At 37.1% G+C, this 26,445-nt stretch overlaps 1 protein-coding gene across 1 annotated transcript; it reads left to right on the plus strand.

The window, feature by feature from the left end:
* The first annotated feature begins 268 nt into the window (after nucleotides 1-268).
* LOC124392501 (neuronal acetylcholine receptor subunit alpha-7) lies at nucleotides 269-22,693 on the plus strand. The gene is made up of 10 exons (XM_046859597.1): nucleotides 269-415; nucleotides 1,569-1,708; nucleotides 8,270-8,314; nucleotides 11,676-11,785; nucleotides 12,353-12,432; nucleotides 15,231-15,398; nucleotides 16,324-16,518; nucleotides 19,298-19,384; nucleotides 19,921-20,030; nucleotides 21,747-22,693. The coding sequence occupies exons 1-10, from the start codon at nucleotides 355-357 to the stop codon at nucleotides 22,263-22,265; spliced, it is 1,515 nt and encodes a 504-aa protein (XP_046715553.1). The 5' UTR covers nucleotides 269-354; the 3' UTR covers nucleotides 22,266-22,693.
* The last annotated feature ends 3,752 nt before the right edge of the window (nucleotides 22,694-26,445 follow it).

Below are 26,445 nucleotides of genomic sequence, written 5' to 3' on the forward strand. Positions count from 1 at the left end.
ATCAACTTTTTTTAAATAAATCAACTTTGCACATTTTTAACTGCTCAGATTCCATCCCCTTTTTATTTATGAATATAATATCTATCTATCTATCTATCTATCTATCTATCTATCTATCTATCTATCTATCTATCTATCTATCTATCTATCTATCTACATGTATCCATCGATCGCTCATTTTGCGAATCGATTGGCGTGAACCATTTAAAAGAGTTGTTCAAAAAGAGTCGATTCATTCCCGAGTCTCTGCTCGTTACTGTGTCTCTGGCAGCTCCGCGGTGGAGTCTTTTTTTTTCTCGCTCTCTCTGACTTTCCTTCTCCACAGAGTGAACCTGCACGCTCTGCTCTCTCAGTATGAGGATGGGGAGAAGTCCTTTGACAGTGTATTTGGTGTCTGCTGCCTTCCTGGTCCACGGTAAGCTTTTATGATGTGCTCAGTAGTCCAGGTCTCTTCAGTTTCAGTTTGGACTACAGTGTTTTAAATGCAGGCTTCAGGTTATATTATATAAATGTCATTTATTTATAATACATTTGAGCTTTTGTTGTATAGATGATTTGTATTATGTTTTGTTTTTGTTTTTTACCAAAACACTGCAATTTTGAATTGGATTGTAGTAGATAGAAATTGACACACCTTATAAATTAGACTTGTAGGACACCTTGAGATGCTCTGGAAGTTCTTCTTTTCATAAATTCAACCATTGTTTGTCGTAACAAGAACCAATAATGATCTACAAACATGTCAATATTAGTTTTATCTTATATGCAATTTAGCCTTCTTTTTTCCCACCTCGAACCATAATCTGAAATCTATAGTACTGATGTTTTTTTATACATTTTTATTATTTATTTATTTTTAAATTTTATAAACACACCGTTTCTTCTTATCTGGACATTTTAGGATTTGGGTTTAGAAAGGTGTTTCTTCGGCTCTTATGAGCTGTATGAGAAGCCGAAGTGCTCGAGATGCACAACCCCAATGATCATTGAGATATAAATGCAACATATTGAAAAAGACTAAAAGAAAAAAAAGTCTAGAGAATGTACAGAGGAGTAAGGTTATGTAACTTGTATTTGAAGTGAACATACACATTTTCTTGCATTTGGGCCATTTTATATATATATATATATATATATATATATATATATATATATATATATATATATATATATATATATATTGTGTATGTGGGCAAGTGTACAGACGGGAGACGCTTGATGAAATTCCCAGATCAATATGTTGCCATCTGGGCTGACTGCAGACGATGTGCATTGTCTGATTTGTACGCCCTTCGCTCCCTCGCATTCAGAAAATATACTCAGGGTCAATACCTTTCTCGCAAAAGTTGCTAACGGTATTTCTGAAGAATTTTCGGTTTGCAGGTTATAGAAAGCTTTGCAGCTCTTGTGCACCTGAATAAAGTTATTGCAATCATATTTAATTGAAAATTCAAGGTTTGTTTTATTTCTTTTTGTTTTAAAAATGTAATCTAACATAAACCATGTAATGAACTGATTTCGTTCTTGATTTCATTCCCTTGTTCTTGATATGTGTCCTGTGACCTTAGTGACCTTGCAAGGGGAGCACCAGCGGCGTCTATATAAGGATCTCATGCAGCATTATAATCCTTTGGAGAGACCTGTTTACAACGACTCTCACTCCCTGACAGTTCACTTCAGTTTCAGCCTTATGCAGATCATGGATGTGGTGAGTTGCAGCACGCACACACACACACACACACACACACACACACACACACACACACACACATACACACTACGCCCCATGAATTGCAGCTACAGTAGTTAACATTTTCTGTACATGATATGGTGAAACACTTACAGTAAGGAGCTGTGAAAAACTGAGGCAAAATGAAGGCAATCAGAAATTTATGAAACATAAAAATACCATTTAAACCTTTTGTAGTTTCTAGTGGGTGAGGAGTTCCACACAGGCATGACGAGCATGTGGAAACTGATTTTATCTTTAGAAAAAAACATTCTTTTAGGTACACAGACTGACTGCCAAATTATTACAAGTCTACAGTTCATAAATTCCAAAGATTAACTCAGTATATGATAGTATATACCCAGGGGTCCCCGTACTTTTTTCTGTGAGGGCCACATGGTTTTTCCTTTCTTTAATGGTTGACCTGGTCCGTCTGTAACAGAGATTTATGTTGGCCAGAGTGACTATTATTTGTGGAAATTTTATTATGATTTTAAATGTATTTAATATGCCTCCTAATGCTAGATTAGTTTACAATTTTGTTTTACACCGTGAAATGATCGTACATTTTTCAAGAGATGTATAGGCTATTAAAAGAGCATCTTTACTATCATAACTTTTTTTCTCATATAACTTGCTAGTGAAATCAAAACATTTACATTTTTGTTTATGTACCATTCTGTTGGTTGGTGGTTGAATCTAACAAATAATTATGTTAATAACTAAGGGAAATGTAAGTTTTGAAAGCCAAACTTTAATATCAAATACAGATATGATATGAGTAAAAACATATATTTAAAATTGAATTTTCAAAATTCGTCTCTAGTATTGTTCAGAGGACCATTTATTATTTGGGGGCAGGCCGTAGTTCGGAGACACCTGGTATATACACTATATTACATTTGATGGCATTAACTCAACAAATCTGGGTTTCGGGATCCCAGGTTCCTCCCAATTTCCCAAAACATACATATAGAAATTGCTTTTAGGTGTAAAGGTGTATGTGTATGGTTTTCTCACACTTGTATCAATAGAATTCGCTCTGGATTTACTACAATCCTGAACAGGATAAAGTACCATATGATTCTATGCACTCACTTTAAGCATGTTGAGTCTACATATAAAAAAAACCCAAGAAAATTCTGTGAATAATTCAATCATTGAAAAAGATTATCCAAACACCCACTTATAGGGAGAAGAAAATAACTTTTCCTAACCAAATGTTTCATATAATATACTATACAAACCGTTACCACAAAGTTGGAGGCACACAGTTGTATAAAATGTCATGGATGCATGTCGGATTACATCCTTTTACATGAACTAGGAGGCCCAAACCTGTATGAGCATGGCAGTGCCCCTGTGCACAAAGCGAGGTCCATGAAGATATGCTCCACATAGGTTGGAGTGGAAGATCTAGAGTGGCCCACTGTCAAAAATCGCTAATAAATCTTATAGTCAGGTGTCCACAAACTTTTGCCTGTATAATATATATATCAAGCACGTCCCATATAAAAAAAAAAAACAACTAGCCCTGTGGAGGTTTTTTAAAATGTACGTGTTATAAGGTCGCATGACCTGCGATCTGATGGTCATAAGAGAAAATGAAAGGCAATTCTGCAGAGTGATTAAAGTAGCCATTTACATGACTGCTGCAGCCTGCTGCTGCTACAAATAATCTAATTTAAAAAAGCAGGAATATAAGTGCTGAAAAATACTTGGCACCTTAGTAGCCATGAGTAGATACGTTTTATTGTAGATGACAATTTTTTTTTTTACAGAATCCAGCCTCACTCTAATGAGGACTACAATGAAAGAATGGAAGTGTTTGGATGATAGATTCTGCCAGTAAATAGTAAATTAAATAGAAAAAAGGAGAATAAAATTGCATATATTAAAAAATGTATGATCTTGATCTTCCCAAGAACCCCAGTAAAAGCTATGTTTTACAACTTTTTTGTAAAAATGTACCTCCCATGTGCTGCTACAGTAATGTAAATAAACAGTATAATAAATAAACAGTATATAAATCCATAAATAAAAATTGTACATGGTATCTTTAGTAGATAAATGCCAATTTCCTGCAATAATTCATCACTATAAGAATTTGCTTCACAGATAATCAATGTCAAAAATGTCAAACACGAATTGCCTATTTATAGTCAAATAAATAAACGATCCTCTGTTAATAATTGCCCAAAGGACCAAACAGCTCTATATGGCCAAATGGCGAACCACATGTAGTACCGCTGCAAATAAGATATGGCTACAACTGGTTTTCAAGGCTGCCATGCTTCTTGCAGTGTCATAACACAAGGTCGCAATTTCAGCAGAGTAAAGAAGACACGAGGAAGCATTTTTTTTTTTTAGATATAAGGTGCAGTTTCGGTGTATTATAAATATACATATACATATCTGTGATGGAAATTAATATGTCTCAGTTAACCTTCCTCAAAAGGTACTTTTGCATCTCTGGCCATAATTGTCTTGCTTAGTAGAGTCAACTGAGCTTTGTAAATTTTTCATATACTGAACCTCTTCAAGTTAATAATATACTCCTTGTATTAGTATATAATACATAATAAGCACGTTATGTAATTGTCAGGCGGAAGAACGTGACGGAAACCGAAGTGCAATTCAGGAAGGTTTTTAATGAAGAACAAAAGGGCAAGGCAGAAAATGGCAACCAGAACGAAAACTCCAGGTTTACTAAACTTGGTGAAAGCTATGACCAGAAAGTGAGAACTAACAGAGTCCCGCAAACAAAGAGTAACCAAACCAGAAACGTAGTATCCGTAGCTTGGGTAGTCCAGCAATGTTCATCAGCCTAAGCTGTAGAACGGACAATAAGCTGGTGGGTGAACGAGTGTTATATAGCGAGGGGGCTGATGAGTGCCAGGTGTGGATGATTAGTAGGTAAGTGAGCTGCTTGGAGTGATAGGTGGAGTAGGTGAAGGTGTGGCTGGTGGATCCCTGACAGTAATATACATGAATACATATATACATACATCCATACATTTTATGGACAAATGTTTTGGAACATCTGACTGCAATATTTAGTCCCAATTTACTGTTATAATAACCGCCACTCTTCTGTGAAGATGTTCTCCTAGATTTTGGAGTGTGCTTGTGGAGATTTGTGGTCATTCAGCCACAAGGATGTGAGTTGAGGAGGCTTAGGGTGCTGTCAGCAGTCTAATACATCCCAAAGATGTTCAATAGAGTTAAGATCAGTTCTTTATAGAAGGAGATTTTCTAATACAGCCCATGTGAAGCATATCTTCATGGAGCTCGCGTTATACAGGGGGGCATTGCCATGCTGGAACAGGTTTGTGTCTCCTAGATCATGTGAAGAGAATATTTAAAACTACCACATCCAAAGACATCCTATGCAATTGTGTGCCTTCAGCTTTGTGATAATAGTTTTTTTTTTTTTTTTTTACATAAAATACACGCAGTATACAGTATACAAATGACCCAGCCTCAGATTTTTACGTCCGATATTCTTCGTTAGATGCGTGTGTATGCGCAGCTGTGTTGTGGATGAAAGGAGATGGTGCTGTAGCTGCCCCCTGACAGCGCAACAAAGCGCAATGTCTGACCGACTCGGAAGCGATTAGACACAGTTAACCCACCGCAAAGATCCTCTCTTTCAGCTGCTCCTGGTTTGAAATGACATAAATGGCACTAATGTAACTACTCTGTTCATATACTGTAATGGGTCATTCTTTAGAAAAAAATAAATAAATAAAATCCAAAGTGCTTTCGATTACAGAGGAAGAATTTCACCCAATTTCAGTGTATATGTTCACAATAACAGCATGGTAATTATTGCTGAATGTAGGTAATACATTTATAAATTCAGTCAGTGTTCCAATTCGTCCAACAGGTATTCAAGGTTGAGGTCAGAGCTCTTTAACAGGCCACTTAAGGTTTTTCAATCCAAACCCATCTACACCATATGTACACAGGGGCATTGTGATGCTGGAACAGGTTTGGGTCTTCTAGTTCAAAAGGGAAAATATAATGCTACTGCATCCAAAGACATCCTATATAATTGGGTGCCTCCAACATTGTGGTAACAGTTTGGGGGGAAAAAAACGTATGGCAGGAAATGTCAGGTGTCCTAATATTTGTGCCATATTGGGTACATACATACATACAAACGACCCAGCCTTAGAATTTCAAATCTGATATTCTTCATTAGAATGACACTAAAATCAATACGCTGTTCATATACTGTAATGGGTCATCCTGTACATAGAATTCACCAAATTTCACTGTATATGTTCACAATAGCAGATCCCTTCCAGAGCAGTTGCATGAAAATTAGTGCTGAATTGTTAACTGATGGCTTCAGTAATAAAACTGCAGAAAGCACATCGATTTCAGTCACACCCAGCTATATATTGGTCTGATCGGAGTCAGTGTCATGGCCGAGGGATTCAAGTAAAGGTTTTAAGAGAAATCAATGCCAATATTACTAGGGAAGGCAAACAGGCGATTAGCAAGCATAAGCTAGGCAAGATACTGTGAATGGTGTCAAAACAAGGTCAAAAATGGCACACAATTAAAAATCCCAAACATGCAAACATTATCTTTTGCATGAAGGTTTTAATTGAACACAAGAAAGCTGTATTAAACAAACGTGTTTGGTTTAACGATGGTGTAAAAAGCATCGTTGTAAAAGTTACTACTGGTAAGAAGAATAATTGTTTTAAAAATGAAATAAAAAATTATATTTATATTCCAAAACTGTATGAATTGATTTTCCTGGTGATCCTGGTTTTACCTACACAAGGTTTTTCCTTGCACTCATTACTGGTTTTGCTCTCAAGGGAGTCTTGTTGTGTGTGTGTGTGTGTGTGTGTGTGTGTGTGTGTGTGTGTGTGTGTGTGCGACTTAATGATCTATTGCTTAATAAGGCAAGGATGACAACTAGCAAAACAGACGGCTCAGGAGAAATGGCTTCTATTCAAATTTTCTGTATGTTTGAAATGGATCTTCTAAAACCTCTACAAAATGCTAATAAATGTGTGTTTTACATGAGCCAGTCATGTTTTGGAAAAAAATGGTACAAAAAGCGATTAGGGAGAAAAAAAATTACATTTTGCGGGATAAAATGCGCATTTATGTACGAAATGTAAAAAAAAAAAAAAGGAAGAAAAAAAAACATTAGTGCAATGTGCCATCAAGGTCCCATTTTTCTCTTTGTGTATTTATTGTTAAGGATTTTTTACTTCAACCAAGCAGAAAGACTTTTTGGGTGATATATCGACTTTTATTGATATTTAAACAGTTCAATGCTCGCCACAATGTGGAATAAAAATATGTGCAATGCCACTTTTTATTTATTTATCTTTGTAATTTTCTGTGCACTAATACTATTTATTTATTTGTAACTTTTGGTTATCTTTTATTGAAAAAAAATTGGATGTAAGCAAGAGGCTTCTGTCACCAAAACAAATTTCTGTGTAAACATACTTGGCAATCAAGCGCTTTCTGATTCCGATTCAAATGTGATTACACAGTACAGAAAGGAAAACGTTATATTACGTAGGAAAGCTTGGGAGCTTATTGCCAGGCGCCGTGTGCAATCAGAAGTCCGATCACTTGGAATGAGAACAAGTTTGCTTGTAAGTCTCGTGTCTCGGTGCAGAGCTCGTCAGCTGTCTAGAATCCATCGCTAATGTCATTCTGCTGACTGCACGCTGAGTGGGGATTGATGCAGATGTTACGATCAGCAGCAAAATAACATGCAAACTGACTATATTCAATTGCTGATCTGGATAAACATAATCACTGGTAGGGCTTCGGTTTATGAAGAGCTCCAACAATATAATCCTGCTCTCTTTGCTCGCTTCTACCAATGAACAGTAAGATGCAATGCTTTTAGGAGACAAGGCCCTGATGGTTGCTGCTAAAACTGTGTTACTATAATAAGTATCTTCGTTTTAAATTAATTTCCTCTGTATTCACTCGGCATCAAGCATCATTGCTTTCCTTTAGGACGAAACTGTCCGAGTGCAAGTTCAGTGCCTTTTTTATTTGGAACTGAATCTTTAAACCGAGTTGAGCATTTATTCCGACTACGAATATAAGCAGGGATTTAATAAAAGGAACACTCTATATAACATGTAATAAATGTCCGATTCTTAGCCATAAATTCCACTCTAATAAGATACAGCATTCAGATGTAATCCAATGTAAATACATGTTAATATTTTCAACACTGAAAAGCATCGTCAGTAAGAATTTATAGTACGTAACATTACCACGACTGAACCTTAACAAAGCTACTTTTGAAGCTACTGAAAGAACAAACATTAAAGTAGCTGACAAGCATGTGTTTCATGGAAAAAAATATTTTGGTCTAATTCCCCCATTTCAGACATTCATTGATAAACCTTGGGTGTAATGATTTTGCTCTGCATTGAACAATTGTAAAATGGCAGCTCAATATATTATGTGTACTGAAGTGACATGAAGACGAACACATGCATTAGAAATCATTATTATTTTATTCGTTGTGTTTTCCAGGATGAGAAGAATCAGGTTTTAACAACTAACATCTGGTTGCAACTGGTAAGCTTCATTAATCACACAAACATTACATCACATTTATGTTCTTGTTCATGTATGTTTATATATATGGATTTGTGTTTGTGTGTTTTTCTTTATATATAGGCCTTCAATCGAATAAAATATTCAATCACACGTTTTTATAAATACTTTTCAAGTTAATACTTAATCAGGACACCAAAGGGAACTTTTGCTCTGTTTCCACACGGACGGTTTTATTTGCCGGATATGTACATCATGGCGGCTTTTGGTGCTTGATTTGGGATTTTGGCGCATCACTGATACAAATGTTTAGTGATTAAAAGAATATTTCCGGTGGAGTTTTTTTTATATATATCTGAGTAAAGAAAGGACGTCGTGAAAAGGTGTGTGTGGCGTCGAAGATTTTAATTTAGCTTATTTTATATTTATTTATTTATATTTTGCATTAAAAATGGTCACAGAAATGCACGCTGCATTAATCGCGCTTGAATCATGCGTCATCATGCAATGAGGAAAAGGTATCTCAGCGACTTTGACAGTGACTTTGACAGTAGTTGTTGGCTGCTTTGAATATTTGAGGCTGCTGATATCTTGGGGATTTTCATCCACAACATTCTCTAGCTGAAGAATAAGAAAAAAAACAGACAATATTTTTCCAAATTTTTGGTGAGCCTGTGCCCATTGAACATATGTTCCAGTTATTTGACTGCTGTCTTTTGCTGTTTTATCCCATGTATCCCATGTTTTGGCCTTTTGATAGGGTTTGAAAGGTTATTTGTATTATGCTGTCAGCTCAAATAGGTCTGCCCATTCGCCTGTGACCTCTTTCATCAACAACCTGCAGAACAGCTGCTCACAGGATGTTTTTTAAGCCCATTCTGTGTTAAACCCTCCTGAATTTAATGTGTGGAAATTGCAAAAAAATCAACAGTTTTTAAAATACTCAGTGGTCTCATGAGTGCCATACCATGTCATGGTCACAGTCATGGAGGCTTTTATTTCTCATCCAGAGGTTTGGCGTGAACATTAACATGAGGCTCATGAGCTGCTTCTGTATGATTTTTATGTATTGCACAGCTGTCACTTGATTGGCTGATCGGAGAATGTGATTTCTTTTTTTTTTTTTCTTTTTTTTTTTATTGCATATAGTAGCATGGACTAAAGAAGAAATTAATTGTCTTAGACAGGTCTTCTTTGTCCAGGCCTTAATGACCAAGTATGAGTAGCTGCATTCAGAACATTAAGCTCATAGTCGGGGTTCATTACTGATTACCCCAGAAGAAGCATAGGCTTAATGAACTGAATGCAAAAAGGCTAAAATTAAATTTCCTAATAACCGAATGGCCTAGTTTTGTGTACAGTTTAGTTCTCTAATGCAGCCTGCTATGTGCTTTACCCAGATAAGATGCAGCTCTTTGTGTTTTCAACCTCCGCATTATTGCATTGTTCTGGTCAAGCTTTTTCTTATCATCAAAGGAATTAATGTGCGTGAATGGTGTTTTGATATTTTATTCATGGCAATTTGGGCCAGTGTGAGAATTAATTTTTTATACAAGAACATACATATACACAAATGCCACAGGCAAAAAATTAGTTCATAGCACCTGTTCCTAAATGACACACTTGCTTGAATTTAATTACTTTATTATCAGTGGTCCTCTCAGTGTGCAAGGCACAAAACCGGATTCTGACACATTCAAAAGGTCCTGTCAAAATAAAGCTAATATGACTGAGCTTCTTATATTTTCTCTTTCTCTCTGTCTCTTTCACACACACACACACACACACACACACACACACACACACACACACACACACACACAGTCTTTTTCTCTCACAGGCTTTCATTCCCATAGCCTTCCTTTCCATCCATTCTTTTTTTAGTTTAATTGCCTGTGAATATTTGTGGTTTGGGAAGCAGCCCTTCTCCTAATTTGTGAAAATGACTTATTTAAGCCTAAGGGTTTATATTTCTTCATTGCAATGCTACAGTTATGGCTCCAGTGTGCTGGATCAATTATCTAGTTACCACTTCTACTTTTTTGTCCAACACCACCGCTATAATATAATGTCTATCCAGATATTACAGCTGTGTTGGTGTCTGTTGCTGTAGAGACTCAGGATCCCAGTTTCATGCAGTATAGAGTACAGTGGAACCTCGGGTTACGAGTTTAATTGGTTCCATCACTTTACTCTTAACCTGAAAAGCTTGTATCCCGATACAAATTACGAATACGATTTAAAGTTCAGTAATTCCACACTGTTAGAGCAACGAGCAGATGTGTATGTGCTGCACGAGAGCGCAGCGAGAGCACGTGGCGATACGTAAAAAAACTAACCTGCCTGCGATTTTTCCGTGCGCAACGCTCGTATCCTAAAAAATTTCTCGTAACTAGAGGCAACATTTTTTATGAATTGCGACTCTTAACCTGAATTTTACGTATCCAGGGGCACTCGTAACCCGAGGTACCACTGTATTTAGAGAACGTGGTAGCAAAACAAAAAAACACACATGCTGATGTTTCTTCTACTTTTTTTGGCTTCTCCTATTAGGGGTCGCCACAGCGGATCATCCGTCTCTATACCCCCCTGTCCTCTACATCTGCCTCTTTCAGCCCAACCACCTGCATGTCTTCCCTCATCACATCCATAAACCTCCTCTTTGGCTTTCCTCTCTTCCTCCTTCCTGGCGGCTCCATCCTCAGCATTCTCCTCCCGATATACCCCATGTCTTTCCTCTGCACATGTCCAAACCATCTCAATCACACCTCCCTCACCTTGTCTCCAAAACGTCCTACATGCACTGTCTGTCTAATAAACATGTTCTATTATTAGACTTCATGATAATATTTGGACAGCTCACTTGTGTCAAAAGAATGAGCTGTTAGCAAATACCTGAACTTCTCCAGACCCCCATTTTTTCCCCTTCAACAGAACACCAGATGCACATTATGTAATTAGGAACAATATTAAAGAAATTGGATTGGATCGGACCTCTGCTAGGAACCGATGCCTCAGCCTGATTACAGTTGATGACGGTGGAGTGAGTATGTGGTTGAGGTCATGCTGCACAGGATTTGGAGGTTTAATATGATAACCATCAAAATGGTTGCTGAGGCAATGGTGCACTCACTCTACACTGACCTCAGCCTGCTCGAGCCACTGGAGATTTTGAGTTCTCTTTTGTAAAATAAACATAATATCATTAGCCTTGACTTTAGAAAATGTCCAAAAATCTTCCACTTCTTCAGTAAAAAAATATAAATCTGAAGATCTCACTGTAAAAAATGAAAACAAATATGTCATATGTATAGCAATGTTTTGCTTCTGAGACAATTATGAATTTATGATATTTTAAAACTCCCTCTGTTTGGATCTTCAGTACTGGACGGATTATTATCTGCAGTGGAACCTGAGTGACTATCCCGGAGTGTCCAATGTAAGGTTTCCTGATAATCAGATCTGGAGACCTGACATTCTGCTCTATAACAGGTAGAACTTTTCTTAACCGTTTCTTACTGGAGACCACAGTTCACATTTTTATTGCAAGATCTTCTCTATTCTGTCACATTATAATTTTATCAAACTTTGTTTTTTCCCACTTTTGTACATAATGGTGGCACAAGCTGTCCTGCCTTACATTAAACGACAAATAATAATAAAGCTAACACGTTCAGACATGTTCACGGCGCCAAAACTTCTTGATCTTGAAACAATTGAATACTGTCTGACAAAAAGGTCCAGTGTAAAGACTGTGTATTTCAGATGGTTTGCATATACTGTAGAGATAGTTATCACACTGGAATGTACTGTGGATATATGTGTACACTGATTTGCGATATTTCCAAGAAATTTGATATAGCTATTAATTGGTTACACTTAGTAATGAAGGCAAATTGCAGTAGTTAGGCATCCTAGTTGCACTGACTGTTATAGCTGATTGAGAACTTTGTGTTACTGTATACAATAATATTTCAATCCAGTGGCTGGTTGAAAGAGACTTGCACGTGTTAAGTGTTTACTGATCCTAGTTTACTAGTTTACACTGTTTTTGCCTAGTGCTGATGAGAGGTTTGATGCCACTTTTCATACCAATGTGCTGGTCAACTCATCTGGCTACTGCCAATATCTACCCCCAGGTAAGTTGTGGTACATTCAATCATTCTTCATTTATTTATTTATTTATTTTTTGCTTGTTTGATTGTGTCATGTAGACATTTCTGTCATGTAGACACTGTAATCTTCAGGTGTGTTCTGTAACTTGTTCATATTGTGAGGGGAAACAAGTATTAACAAATTAGTTTTAGTTATTTAACATACCCCTTGTGCATATATTCACTTTGATGTAACATACAAATGTATTCATAATAAAAGAAAAGAAAAAACAGGTTTATTTAATCTCATGGGCCAAGAAACAATCGGGGAAGAAGATGGATGTTTGAACAAGTGTGTGACCTCGAATATAAAGGAAAGATAGATTTGGAAAATTGAAGATAATATGGCAAGAGAAATGGGCCTCCATATTAAACAACAATATTCTGCAAAAGTGATTTACTTCTTAATATAAATGTCTGTAATTTCCAACATCAATATTTGCATACTCTGGGATAGGGATACCCTGTATCTCTATTTAATACTAGTACTGTCTATATTGTCTCACATTGTCTCTATTGTCTCGTATAGTCTGTTTTTGTCTTGCCTTGTCTGTTTTGTCTTGTATAGTCCAAGCTAGATGTGTAGTGTTATTTATGTCTGTACTTTTCACTAACGGCTGGAACCAAATTCTTGGTGTGTGTCAACACACTTGACCAATAAGCCTGATTCTGATTACTTTAATTTGCCAGTATCTGTAATTTGTGGCTGAATACATTAGTAATCATTACTGTATCTTGTTTTTTACCTCTGAAAATCATACTTATCAATGTATGTTCATGTTTGTAAGAAAAACGATGTAATGTATGTAAATGTTGTGGACCGTTGGGAGGTTTGCCATGTCGGCGTCACATCCAGTGATATAATGGAGAATATGAAGTTCCCTCACTGAGCCTCACAATACACTGAAACAGTTTAGTGCCCATATAAAGTAATAAAAAGTAGCGAATACCCATCATGCACTTATACGGGATAGGGAGTATAACACTAACCTGAGATCCTCCATCAGGCTCATCTTATCTGGTCGAATTCCTATCTAGGAACACTTCACCCTGTACCACGCATCTAAACCTTCTAGACTCCTGCTAGTGTGTGTTCTAGAGCGTTGAAGATGCAAATTCTTAAATGCGTTCATATCAGTAATGCATGATGGGATGCATGCAAGTGAGTAATTGTTGCAGGAAATGTGAGAGTAGAGAAAACTATAGCTTTGGAAAAGCACTATGGAGGAGCAAGCACTACACTGTGGAAAGAAAAATTATTCTGAAATGCTGTGTAGCTCTTCAGTGGTTGGGAGCAAATTAGATTCATGAGCATTTATCTTCTAAAGGTGTTAACTACAGTATGTGAAAATGACATTACCGTATTTTCCGGACTATAAGCCGCTACTTTTTTCCAACGTTTTGAACCCCGCGGCTTAAACAACGAAGCGGCTAATTTATGGATTTTTCCTGGCTTTTTCCCAGTTTCACAAGATTCAAGACAAAAAACTGAGCCCTATAACATTAGACCAATTAAACTGCAGAACGGGTTCAGGTGAACCAGTGAAACTCTTTATATAAAATCAGATGCGCTCCCACAGAATCGGGTCGCACCACATCATAAATATGGATGAGGTTCCTCTGAAGTTTGACCTGCTGCTCACTCGGACTGTCAACATGAAATGGGAATCATTCGTCACGCTGAAAACAACCGGGCATGAAAAAACGCACTTGACCTGTGTTCTGAGCTGCACGGCATCGGGAGAAAAGCTTCACCGATGGTGATTTTTAAACGCACGACGATGCCAAAAGATAAACTCTCGAGAGAAATTGTTGTGGAAGAAAGGAGGATGACAGTGAACAATGACTTTCTTGGAAGGCTCCTGTTTAGATACAAACCATGTAACAGACACTGTCTTTCGTTAAAGTCTGTGTAAAGTTCATTAGTTTCAATGTAGGAAACTGCGGCTTATAGACAGGTGCGGCTCATTTATGTTCAAAATAAAAATCTTAGTCAAATTCAGTGCGTGCGGCTTATATATGGGTGCGCTTAATAGTCCGGAAATTACGGTATATGAAATTGTGGATGACCTATTTCTTGGCAGCCATATTGGTGGTTGTAGGACATGGTGTGTTCTGGGAAATAGAGTTGAACATAAATGGACATTCGGTGCAACCCAGATGAGGATGGGTTCCCTCTTGAGTCTGGTTCCTCTCAAGGTTTCTTCCTTATGCCATTTCGGGGAGTTTTTCCTTGCCACAGTAGACATCTACTTGCTCATCAGGAACAAACTTACACTTATAAAGAACATCTTTTTTCATTTTTATTACCACATTATCTGTGTAAAGCTGCATTGAGACAATGTTTATTGTTAAAAGCGCAATAAAAATAAAAATGAATTGAATTGATTTGAGAGTTGGATGTTCTTCCAGTGTTGATTTTACACAATTTATAAATATGTGGCTTGTATATGTGTGTGTGTTCTTCCTCTTCATTGCCTGGTTTCATTGTAGGTTTCATAGATCTAATGGCTGGAAAAATGTCATGGTCTTAGACGGTCTTTTTACCGACTGAAAATATACATTAATGCATAGTTTAAGTGGGAAATGAAGTTATTGTATGTATTTTTTATTATAAATAAAAAATTTTGGTAAGGAAGGTTGCCAATAGTTCTGAAGAACACACATTGTGTTATTAAATATATAATACTATATATTACTATATAATATTTGTATTACCGTGCTTGTGACTACAGTAATAATGTACAGTAGTGATAATATTTATTTTATTGGTTCAATTACAGGAATATTTAAGAGCACCTGCTACATCGATGTGCGCTGGTTCCCCTTCGATGTCCAACGTTGTGATTTGAAGTTTGGATCTTGGACGTATGGAGGCTGGTCTCTGGATCTGCAGATGATGGAAGCAGATGTCACAGGCTACATAGCTAACGGAGAGTGGGATCTAGTGGGTAGGTTTATACAGATTGATAGACTATAAAAGGACCCTAGGACCCTCTTCTTTCTTTCAGCTGCTCCCGTTAGGGGTCAGCATAGCGGATTATCTGTTTCCATACTACTCTGTCCTCTACATCTGCCTCTTTCAAACCAAGTACCTGCATGTCTTCCCTCACCACATCCATAAACCTCCTGCTTGGCATTCCGCTTTTCCTGGCAGCTCCATCTTCAGCATTCTCCTACGAAATACCCCATGTCCCTCCTCTGCACATGTCCAAACCATCTCAATTTAGACTCTCTCACTTTGTCTCCAAAATGTCCTACATGCTCTGTCCCTTTATTCACTAAAACACATTCCATGCAATAACCGTTACCAATTGTTCAAGGAAAATCAAAGACAAGCTGAAAATGGGTTTTTTTTCTACCGCTGATTGATTTTTCATCCACTTTTCTGGTCATGTATACATTAATGAGGGGGCTAATAGTAATAGGATATAAAGATTTGGAATCCTGCTTTGTGGTTAAGTCAAGAGATAAAGTACCCTCATTTCTTCAGGGAAATCAGGGAGGGAGAAGGAACAAGTGCCTGGAGTCAGTGAACCAAAGAACACCCACATAATTGAAAATCATCTCGAGATACAAGCATCCACTGGAGAAAATTAGATTATTCCTCTTTTATATTGTTTTTGTGATGGTCCGAGCGTTTGCCCTTGATGAATTTTGCTGAAAATACAAGTAATTGTGGGGCCTTAAACTTAATTTTCCATTGCCTTGAACACAATGTGAGTGGGCACGCAATAGAGGTCTAATGTGCCTGGGATCTGTTCATTTACATCTTCAAAATTAGGTATCTACTATACCATGTTAGTATGTGTAGTATTTTTTTTGTTTTGTAGTAGTTTTGCTTCATTGTAAACCAAGAGTTCTTGCTTATCTTAGAGGTTCCAGGACGGAGGAATGAGAGGTTTTATGACTGCTGTAAGGAGCCATACCCTGACATTACCTTCACATTGGTGATGAGAAGGAGAACGCTATACTACGGCCTGAACCTGCTCATCCCCTGTGTGCTCATCTCCACCCTCGCACTGCTGGTGTTTCTTTTGCCTGCTGACTCAGGGGAAAAGATCTCTTTAGGTAACACACACACACACACACACACACACACACACACACACACACACAAACACAATGTTTTGACATTCTAACACATCTATGACAAAGTTCCCTCTCAAAGTATTGGAACGGCAAGGTGTATTTATTTGATTTGCATTCGTCGTCATACACTGCAGTTGTTTGGTTTCAGAATTTCAGCTTTCATTTCCTGATATTTACTTGTGGCACTGCCTTTCCAATTAGTTCGGAAGACTCTGTGTGTATTTTATATTGTAATTATTCCAATTCCTGGTCTATAGTGATTTGACAGTTGATTATACAGCAACACCTGTATCTCTTAACATTTTGCAACTGGTTGACCTTTAGAACAGCATAAATTTGCAGACCTGGCCTACTGGGTTCTGTGGTTAGTGCAGGTCACCGAAGAAATTGAGTATTAAAGAATAGGACTATGGTGTTTATCATGGAGCACTGGGTAATAATTCATTGCTTGTGATTTAATGGACTAACAGTGTCTATCTAAATGTGGATAATCTACCCCTACTTGCTCAGCAGTCAGATGTTTGTGCTCTTTAGATGTTTTTCATTTGTTATCAGGGGCTTATTCGGATTATTCAAACAGCGTAATGCAACAGAAACTTCGATTTGCCTCGGCTGATTTTTTTACACTCCTCAGATGAACGTTTTTTGAAGGTACTGGCAATTATTCACAGCTACTAGCCCAGTCCAGATAAAGTTTAATAAGCTCTGCATTCTGCATTCAAAACATTAGTTTGTTTGTTTATTTTGCATCATTTTTGGAAAACTTTGGAAACATTGCGTATAAAATTCTCCAAATTATAAACATTCGGCACATATCATATGCCACATTCAGGTTTAATCTGTTTGCTCATTTTAACACACATGTCTATGTTTAACGAATGCTTACAATTGTTGTTTGTGCTACAAACCAGAAAAGCAAGTAGTAGAGGTCTACTCTACTCTACTCTAGAGAAAAAACACTCCATGTAAAATAATACTAACCAAAAAAAAAACCTAGACTGAATCATGAAAATGTGCTAAATTAAATAAATAGAAATATATTAATTAATATAATTATATAGTTAATATAGTGAATAATAATATAGTTCATTATAAATAACTATAATATAGTCCTCTCCGTGCAGCACGCCATCTCACGTGTAAAAACAAACAGATTGTAAAGCGGGAAAAACTATTGTTATAGATTTTGACCGATAGCCGCTAGTTCCAACAATTAACTACCGATTAATCGAACGACCTCTAGCAAGCAGTCATGTGATTCCTGAATGTACAATTTGTGTAAAGCTAGATGTTGTAACTAATAAACCAACAGGTCAGCTTGGATGTAATTACAGTATGAAACATTAATTAAGGCAAAAGTGAAAAAAAACTCATTTGAATTTAGGATTATAATGAAGTGAAGACTGAATTATCACTTGTGACAGATTGAGTGGTGTGTTTACTGAGTCAAAATCAGTCTAGAAGCTTTTATTCAGCTTTGTGAAAAGCTTCTTCAGTACAAGTGTATGTGGTAACCTTCATAAATTGAATTTTTGATTATTTGAGTTTAAATACCACTGCTGGAGCTCTCAGTACTTGATCCTAAATTGATTAGTAATGTTTGAACTTTAGTCAAAAGCTGGCAAGGAGTTACATTCATCTGGCAGACGCCCTTATCCACAGCGACTTTCAGTTATCTCAGATATACCGCTAAACAATTATGGGTTAAGGGCCTTGCTCAAGGGCCCTTACCAACCAAAGTGGCAGGTTGGTTATGCTGGGATTTAAACCCATGACCTTCCGAGCAGAAGTGGATAAGATAACATCATCTTCATTGCCAGACTTCATTTGCATTCTCCAGTATTTAAAATTCAGGCATTGGTCACGAGAAGACGAGCTATAGAGACGTGAACATGTAGAGCAGTGTTCAACCCTCTAATATTGCAATCTGACACCCTGTTTTTTTTCTCTAAGTGAAGTTTCATTTCATGCCATAATTATGTGTTCACAGTGGCTTAACTTCATGAGGTGTAAATGTGGTGCTTTGCAGTGATTGGGAATTTAATGGGTACAGATGTGGCCAGGGAAAAGTGGAGGGGGAGGAAAATTTCGGCTCACGAAGCAGCAGTCGGGAAGCATCTCACTTGAGAGTATGTGTCTGTGAATAGGAAAACACAATGTGCTTTACCAAGAATAGGCTGCATGAACTAGGGGAGAAGAGCACTGGATTTCTGTATAAGGACGCAAGTGTATTGTGCTGACTCAGCAAGTTTACAATGCTTATGCTTTTAGGAACAAGGGGGAAATGCTTGTGTGTTTTTCCACTCAGTCATATGAAGGGGGGGTCAAAATGGCAATTTTCATTTCAATTATTAAATTAATTAAATATTAATTTGCTGCTGTCACTTTTTTTCTACACTCTTTTTGCCATAACTCTAGTGTACATACTTTACATAGATATGGTATATGCAGATGTGGGTGGGTGGGTGTGAGAATTTGTGTGTCTTTGACCTTGCTGCTTTGCTCCAGATTATCTTTTAAATGAGCTGAAGTCACTCTATCAGTTTTATCGTATGGGCTTCTAGAGGTTTATTGATCCACTGGGCTCATTTGAGATGCTTTTCAAGCATCACCAAAAGCAGGAGCTTAACCTTTTTCACTCTGTTGGGTTAAACATGTGAGGTGTCTGTGTGATGCAGCTATTATTCTTAAACTGAACTGTTGAAATTGGCTTTACTGTATAATTTAATATACTTACCCTTTTTAATTTTTTTTTTAGGAATCACTGTTTTGCTGTCGCTGACTGTCTTTATGCTGCTTGTAGCTGAAATCATGCCAGCGACATCAGATTCAGTGCCTCTGATTGGTGAGTAAAATATTCCAATAGTTGCTCGCTTTCCAGCCTCTGTTATTGAGAACTGAGATTCCCAAGAGGCCTCATTCTTCATCTGAAGCAGTAAAAGTCAACCTCTGTGGGCAATTTTTTTTAAATATACGCATTCAGTCACTCCTAGAAGGACCAGTATGACTTTCTATGAGACGCAATCAGCTTCCATTTCAAGTTCAGGTTTTGAAATTATTACCATTATTCCAATGTTCAAGAGCTTCCTAGTAAACTAAGATTGCACTGATTATTTTATTAGCAAGTTGACAGTTGATCAGAGGCACGTTCAGGATGAATTCCTGCCTTGAACCTAGCTCCAAATCCAATGACCTGAATAAAGCATTTACCAAAGAATAAATAGTAAAAGTCCATGAAAGAGTAGCGTAACTTAACTGCTTTTAGTCACTTCCAAAAATCTCAACAACCTGCTTTAGAAAGTCTTTATTCACATTCAATGATTTATTTCACAGCCAATTTTTTATATTTTTCGTGTGTTTGTATTATTTGTATCATTCCAGCTCAGTACTTTGCCACCACTATGGTCATTGTTGGGCTCTCAGTTATTGCAACAGTACTTGTGCTACAATATCATTTCCATGACCCAGAAGGTGGAAAGATGCCAAAATGGGTAGGTATTTTATAAAAAACTTTACATTATTTTTATATACAGTAATTATTTTATACACAGTAGTTCAGTTATCTTGTACTGATTTGAAGTCACTTTGTCTTAATTCAGAGATACTTCATGCTTCAGAGGTACAGTGTACTGATTTAGGGTTACATTGTACTGGTTTACATTTTCTTTGTACTGATTGGGAATAACCTTACACTGATTTAGGGATATCTTATACTGATGAAGAATTACCATATACAGATGGTCCCCGAGTTACGATGGTTCGACTTAGGATTTTTCGATCTTACGATGATGATAGTGATACGACAAAATTGTAAAATATTTACAATTTCGTGCCACAGGCAGCAGCGTAGGATGTACGATAAGTTGGACTCGCAGCTGGGATGAGCGAATCTCACCACTCTCACTAGCAGTCGACAGAATAAAGATGTGTATTTATTTCTGTTTTAAACAGTTTCAAACAGTATTTTTAGTTATTGAAAAAAATATATAGAAAAAAGTGCCCAAGTATGTCTCCTGCTGGAAGAGGAAAGCCATCAGTTTGGAGGAGAAAATATAAATTATAAATTAGCATGAAGCAGGAAAGACTGTCACAGTCATAATACCATCTACGATATTTTGGACTTACGATGGGGTCGTCGTAACGTATCTCCATCATAAGTGGAGGACTATCTGTACTGATTGGGAATTACTTTACACTGGTTTAGGGGTAGCTTGTACTGATTCGAAATGACCTTTTAGTGATTTCAGAGTTACCCTGTACTGATTTGGAATGAACATGTATCACATCAATACAACATTTAAAAAACAACACAATACATATTCACCACATTTAACTTGTATTTATTCATATAGGCATAGCATGCCTTTAATGAATCCATAAATAAATAAAAAATTCGAATCTATATTCGTATAGTTTTTCTCCGTTTCTGATTGCGTAGAAAATAAATTGCGAAGTACAATCATTTGATTATGTACAATTGTTTGCCGTTTCCCATATTATCAATTGTTTATCAAGTTGATTGAAATGTATTAAGCTGATTCTCACCTGAATAGTTTTAACCCCTAAAACACCCAGGCTTTTGGAAACATGTCTTGAATTGATCAATTGTGCAGATGAATTTCGAATTTCGAAAGGCGAGTCAACGGCATCAGATCAACCAATGATCAACTAGTTTCCCAAAATCGGTCAAATATGAATCTTGTGAACCTTCAATTGCCAAGCATATATAGACATAGCAAAACACAGAATTACAATTTCTAAAAATTGATGAACAACCAGGAAATGAACAAACACTAGTGCAGTACAGTAAAAGTGTGAATCCTGCCAGGTCTCCTGCAATCAGTTCTGATTTCGATGATTTGTTGATTGACACAAATACTTACTTTTAAGAGATGAACTAAGGATTTAGCAAAAAGTACAGGCTTCTTTAAAGGAATCCAATGTGTGGTGCTGTTTGTACAAATAGTTTGGAGAATGCACTTGCTGGTTTGCAAATAATAAGAATAATTCAAGAAATGCTCCAAAGCAACTGTAATTGAATTTAACAAACACCAATTCACAATGTTATAATTACGCCATTTAATCGCACATACGGCATATTTGACCTTCATTGGTTTTGTTTTCTTAAAAGTTGCCAAATATGTAGTAAAATTATCATCATTCCTTATGTCCTGCTTGATTCAGTGTTATCTTGCTGTTGCGTATAGACTCGTGTGGTGCTGCTGAACTGGTGTGCCTGGTTCCTACGTATGCGACGCCCGGGTGAGCATCAATCAGCCTGTCACAACAAACCGCTTCACAGAAGCAGCGTCTCCAGTGTGGAGCTGTGTGTTGACCAGGGAACAGTGCAAACCTCCAACACCAACTCACTGTTCATCGGCTTCAGAGGCACAGAGGGAGTTCACTGCTCCAGCTCAGCTGAGCCAGCGCTGATCTGTGGTCCGTTAGGGGCCAGGCTTGGAGACGGGCACCCCAGAGGTATCGTAGGAGGGCCTGCTGTGACTGATGTAACAAAAATTCTAGAGGAAGTTAGGTACATCACGAGGAGATTCCGGAGCCGGGATGAAAATGCGAGCATGTGCAATGAGTGGAAGTTCGCCGCAGCAGTTATCGATCGCATGTGTCTAATGGCGTTCTCTTTCTTCACAATACTCTGCACTTTTGGCATTCTTATGTCTGCTCCCAACTTCGTGGAGGCGATCTCTAAAGACTTCTTCAGTTCGTAAAAAGATCCATATTCGCTCAGCTATTTTTTCAAATGTTTCTTATACACACGCCACTATATCTCTGTAATGCACCGTTACTTCCACAACACTAGCATGCGCAGTCATGAGTGTTTTTGTAAGTATACAGGTGAAAAATCGCACATCTTTTAAACTACCGTAATTTCCGGACTATAAACCCAAATATAAGCCGCACCCTCTGAATTTTACAAAGATTTTTATTTCGAACATAAATAAGCCACACCTGTCTATACTGAAACTAATTAACTTTACACAGGCTTTAATGCAAGACAGTTACACGGCTTGTTTCTAAACAGTAGCCTACCAAGAAAGTCATTGTTCACTGTCTTCCTCCTTCCTTTCACAACTATTTCTCTCTCGAGTTTATCTTTTGGCATCGTCGTGCGTTTAAAAATCACCATCGGTGAAGCTTTTCTCCCGATGCCGTGCAGCTCAGAACACAGGTGAAGTGCGTGTTTTCATACCCGGTTGTTTTCAGCGTGACGAATGATTCGCATTTCCTGTAGACAGTCCGAGTGAGCGGCAGGTCAAACGTCAGAGGAACCTCATCCATATTTATGATGTGGTGCGGCCCGATTCAGTGAGAGCGCATCTGATTTAATATAAAGAGTTTCATTGGTTTACTGGAACCCGTTCGGCAATTTCATTGGTTTAAGCCGCAGGGTTCAAAGCGTGGGAAAAAAGTAGCGGCTTATCGTCCGGAAAATACAGTAATCTCTATATACCATGTCTGTGCTTAGTATTTGCACAGAGCCAAATGTAATCAGTCCGATAATGTATTTACATCCCATTTAAAGTGTATTCCTGCTTTACTCCCAGTGTTTCTGGGATGGGCTCTGTGTCTATCTTAACTATTCTCTACATATACATACAAATCTGTTACTCTGTAATAAAGCAGACAGATTTATTAGAGAATAATGCAGATGTTTGAATTAATTTACAAAGACCTTTAGAGGCAACATCTGCCATCTCTTATACTTCAATTAGAAATGGGTTATGGACAAAAGTATTGGGGCGCCTGACTTTTCCAGCAATATGTCGTTCTTCGCCAAGCTGTTGACACAAAATTAGAGGCCCACAATTTTATAGAATATCTTTGGATGCATAGAATGTCTTCACTTCAACTAGGAGACTTTTTAAAATTGTTCCAGCATGACAATGCCCGTGCACAAAGACGTCACCATAAAGATATTACTATAGACCACCTTATTGAAATGACTGCACCCAGGCCTCCTCACCTCACCTACATCAGTACCTGACTTTACTAAAACCCTGTGGCTGAATGCTTACAAATCTATATTTGTATATATATACTATATTGCCAAAAGTATTGGGTCACCTGACCTTTCCTGCTATGTGTGGTTCTTTTACAAACTGTTACCACAAAGCTGGAGGCACTCAGTTTTATAGGATGTCTATGGATGCAGTATAATAAAATTTTGCATTCACTTGAATTCAGAAACCCAAACCTGCCCCTGTGCAGAAAGTGAGCTCCTTGAAGATCTGGTTTACAGGCTTTGGAGAGGAAGATCTTGAGTGGCCTGCTTTAGAGCTTTGATCTCATCCCTACTGAACACCTTTGGGATGAATTGGAATGCTGACTGCACTCCAGGCCTCCACATCTACATCAGTACCTGCCTTTTGTAACACTTTTGTGGCTGATAAACACAAATATCCATGAGCACACTCCAAAATCTAGTGGACCATCTTCCCAGAAGAGCAAATTGCTCAAAAATCACATACCGTACAGGTGACCCAATACTTTTGTAAATATAGTATGTGTGTGTGTGTGTGTGTGTGTGTGTGTGGTAAGTAGAGATTTTGTTGAACACATTCATTTAAAAGGAATCCCAATACTACTTCACATAAATATTATAAAGAATGAAAATATAAAGGTGTTCTTTCACTTGTCAGTATCGACGTCACTGTGTGCTCTGTAGGTTTGTGGATTCACAAGGTAGATTTCATGGTGGAAATAGGTGGAGTTCATCACTGTGTGAGGCCACAGCGTGTCAGTGTTTGTGTATATACTGTATGTACATTCACATGAAGTAAAGTATAAATATAGCACACAGCATTTAAATATAGCACAAATTCTTTTCACTATCTTTAGACTATTCAATTATTAAATAATTACTTACATTATTATGGCAAAAAAACCAATACATTTAAATACAGAAATTTAAATATTCATAGTTTAGGTGTGCTAATTCATTTGTTTAACACTTGTCCAGACTGTAAGTCTCTGTTAACCTAAATTTGTCTTAAAGTTGTTAATAGACAACTGTTATATATTAAATTCTCTTTTCCCCTGAATTTTGTACGTAGAATCCTGAATTTATTAAAGTGGAAACATTCTAATCCCTATTTTATACTTATGTTATATACTTAAATTATATTTATACCTATACTTATATTTATAATAATGCATAATGTTTGTTACATATTATTGCAATAAGCAAAATCATTTATGCAGGATGTTCACAAGTTATATATTATATAGAAACTTTCCCACTTATTTCATTTCCACCATTATTTTTTAGCACAGTGGTTTTAATGTAAAAACAATTATAAATGGCCTATTACACAATAGTAATAAGTGCAATAAATGCACGGTAATCGTTTTACTAATGATTGTTTGTCTAAATCTAATCTGGCAAAGAAGGTAAAAAGAAATTCCAGCTATAAGAGACTGACATATAAGGGAAATTCACTAATGTAATTAGAAGTTCTATAAATATTTGACTGTAAGAAAAATATCAATCCTGCTCAATAGAGCTTTATATGTTTTATATGTGATATTTGTATGTCTTAATGTTTCCTGTTAAATAAAACACTAATTGTATGGGAAAGATTCTTTTAATATTCCTATAAATAAAATGTGTCATTTTATGATCATTTCTAAAACCTTATATAAAATAAAATGTTTCAAAGAACTTTAAAAACCTGGATAAAATTCAGAAAGCTTCATAGATTAAATGTTATTACTATAATAGTAAGGACACCGAGTTAAAAACCTCTTCATGTTTTTTACTTCACAGGCTTAAGAGATTGTCTATTGTGTTATCATATGCCCTTTACCAATAAATGTATTTTTCTAAATGTCAAAAGGAATGTCTCTGAACAATTCCATTGTTCGTGTTACAAAGGTCATGTCTAAAACCTTAGTATTCAAGTGCGTGACCATATTGTTTGTTTCTCCGGTACATGTGTCTAATAGCACAGCAGTGTGGGGACCTGGAGAACCTGGATCTGTGCCTTTCTATGGAGACATCTTGCTCAAGTATTCATCTCGTTCACTGGTTTGATTAAATAATGCCCGAATCGGTGAGGTGTGACCTCTTCCTGACACTCTGCCCCTGGTGAGACACTACAAATCACAAAAGGTCAGAGAGACACTTAGAAGTTCAAGCACATAATAAGAAGATGCCAATATCAGAAGAATATTTATTCGTCCAGCTGTTCAGCTTTTGAATTTGTACTTCACAGCATATGTTTTTAGGCAGATTGGGACACAAATCAGTGATGAGGAGATCATATTTATATTTACCGTAATTTCCGGACTATAAAGCGCACCAATATATAAGCTGCACCCACTGAATTTTCAAATATTTTTATTTTTAACATAAATAAGCCGCACCTGTCTACATGTCCACACTAATGTACTTTACACAGGCTTTAACGAAAGACACGTTACACACAGTGTAACGGGTGAAATATGTTGCGCTTCCTTTAGGAGCATAGCGGTATTTTGTGAATAGCATGCCACATTTTTCCGGTATTACTGCATGTGTGCAAGACCGAGGAATATGTCCTTATTATTTTCTGATGCTCATTTCTAAGTTTCTTTGAATAACCCATAACGCTGTTGCCAAGAAAAATAAAAAAGCACGAGTTTTGGAAACCTGTCTGTGCTTATATGATTTCTGTAGCAACTGGAGTTAGCGAGCTCTCCCTTCACCCAGACTCAACGCGCTACAACGGCTTGTATCTAAACAGTAGCCTACCAAGAAAGTCATTGTTTACTGTCCTTCTCATTCCTTTTACAACTATTTCTCTCGGGAGTTTATCTTTTGGCATCGTCGTGCGTTTAAAAAAAAAGTTTTTTCTCCCGATGCCATGCAGCTCAGAACAAAGGTGAGGGGCGTTTTTTCGTTTCCGT

Source organism: Silurus meridionalis, chromosome 10 (assembly GCF_014805685.1).
Source record: "Silurus meridionalis isolate SWU-2019-XX chromosome 10, ASM1480568v1, whole genome shotgun sequence".
In the NCBI taxonomy this organism is placed as follows: domain Eukaryota; kingdom Metazoa; phylum Chordata; class Actinopteri; order Siluriformes; family Siluridae; genus Silurus; species Silurus meridionalis.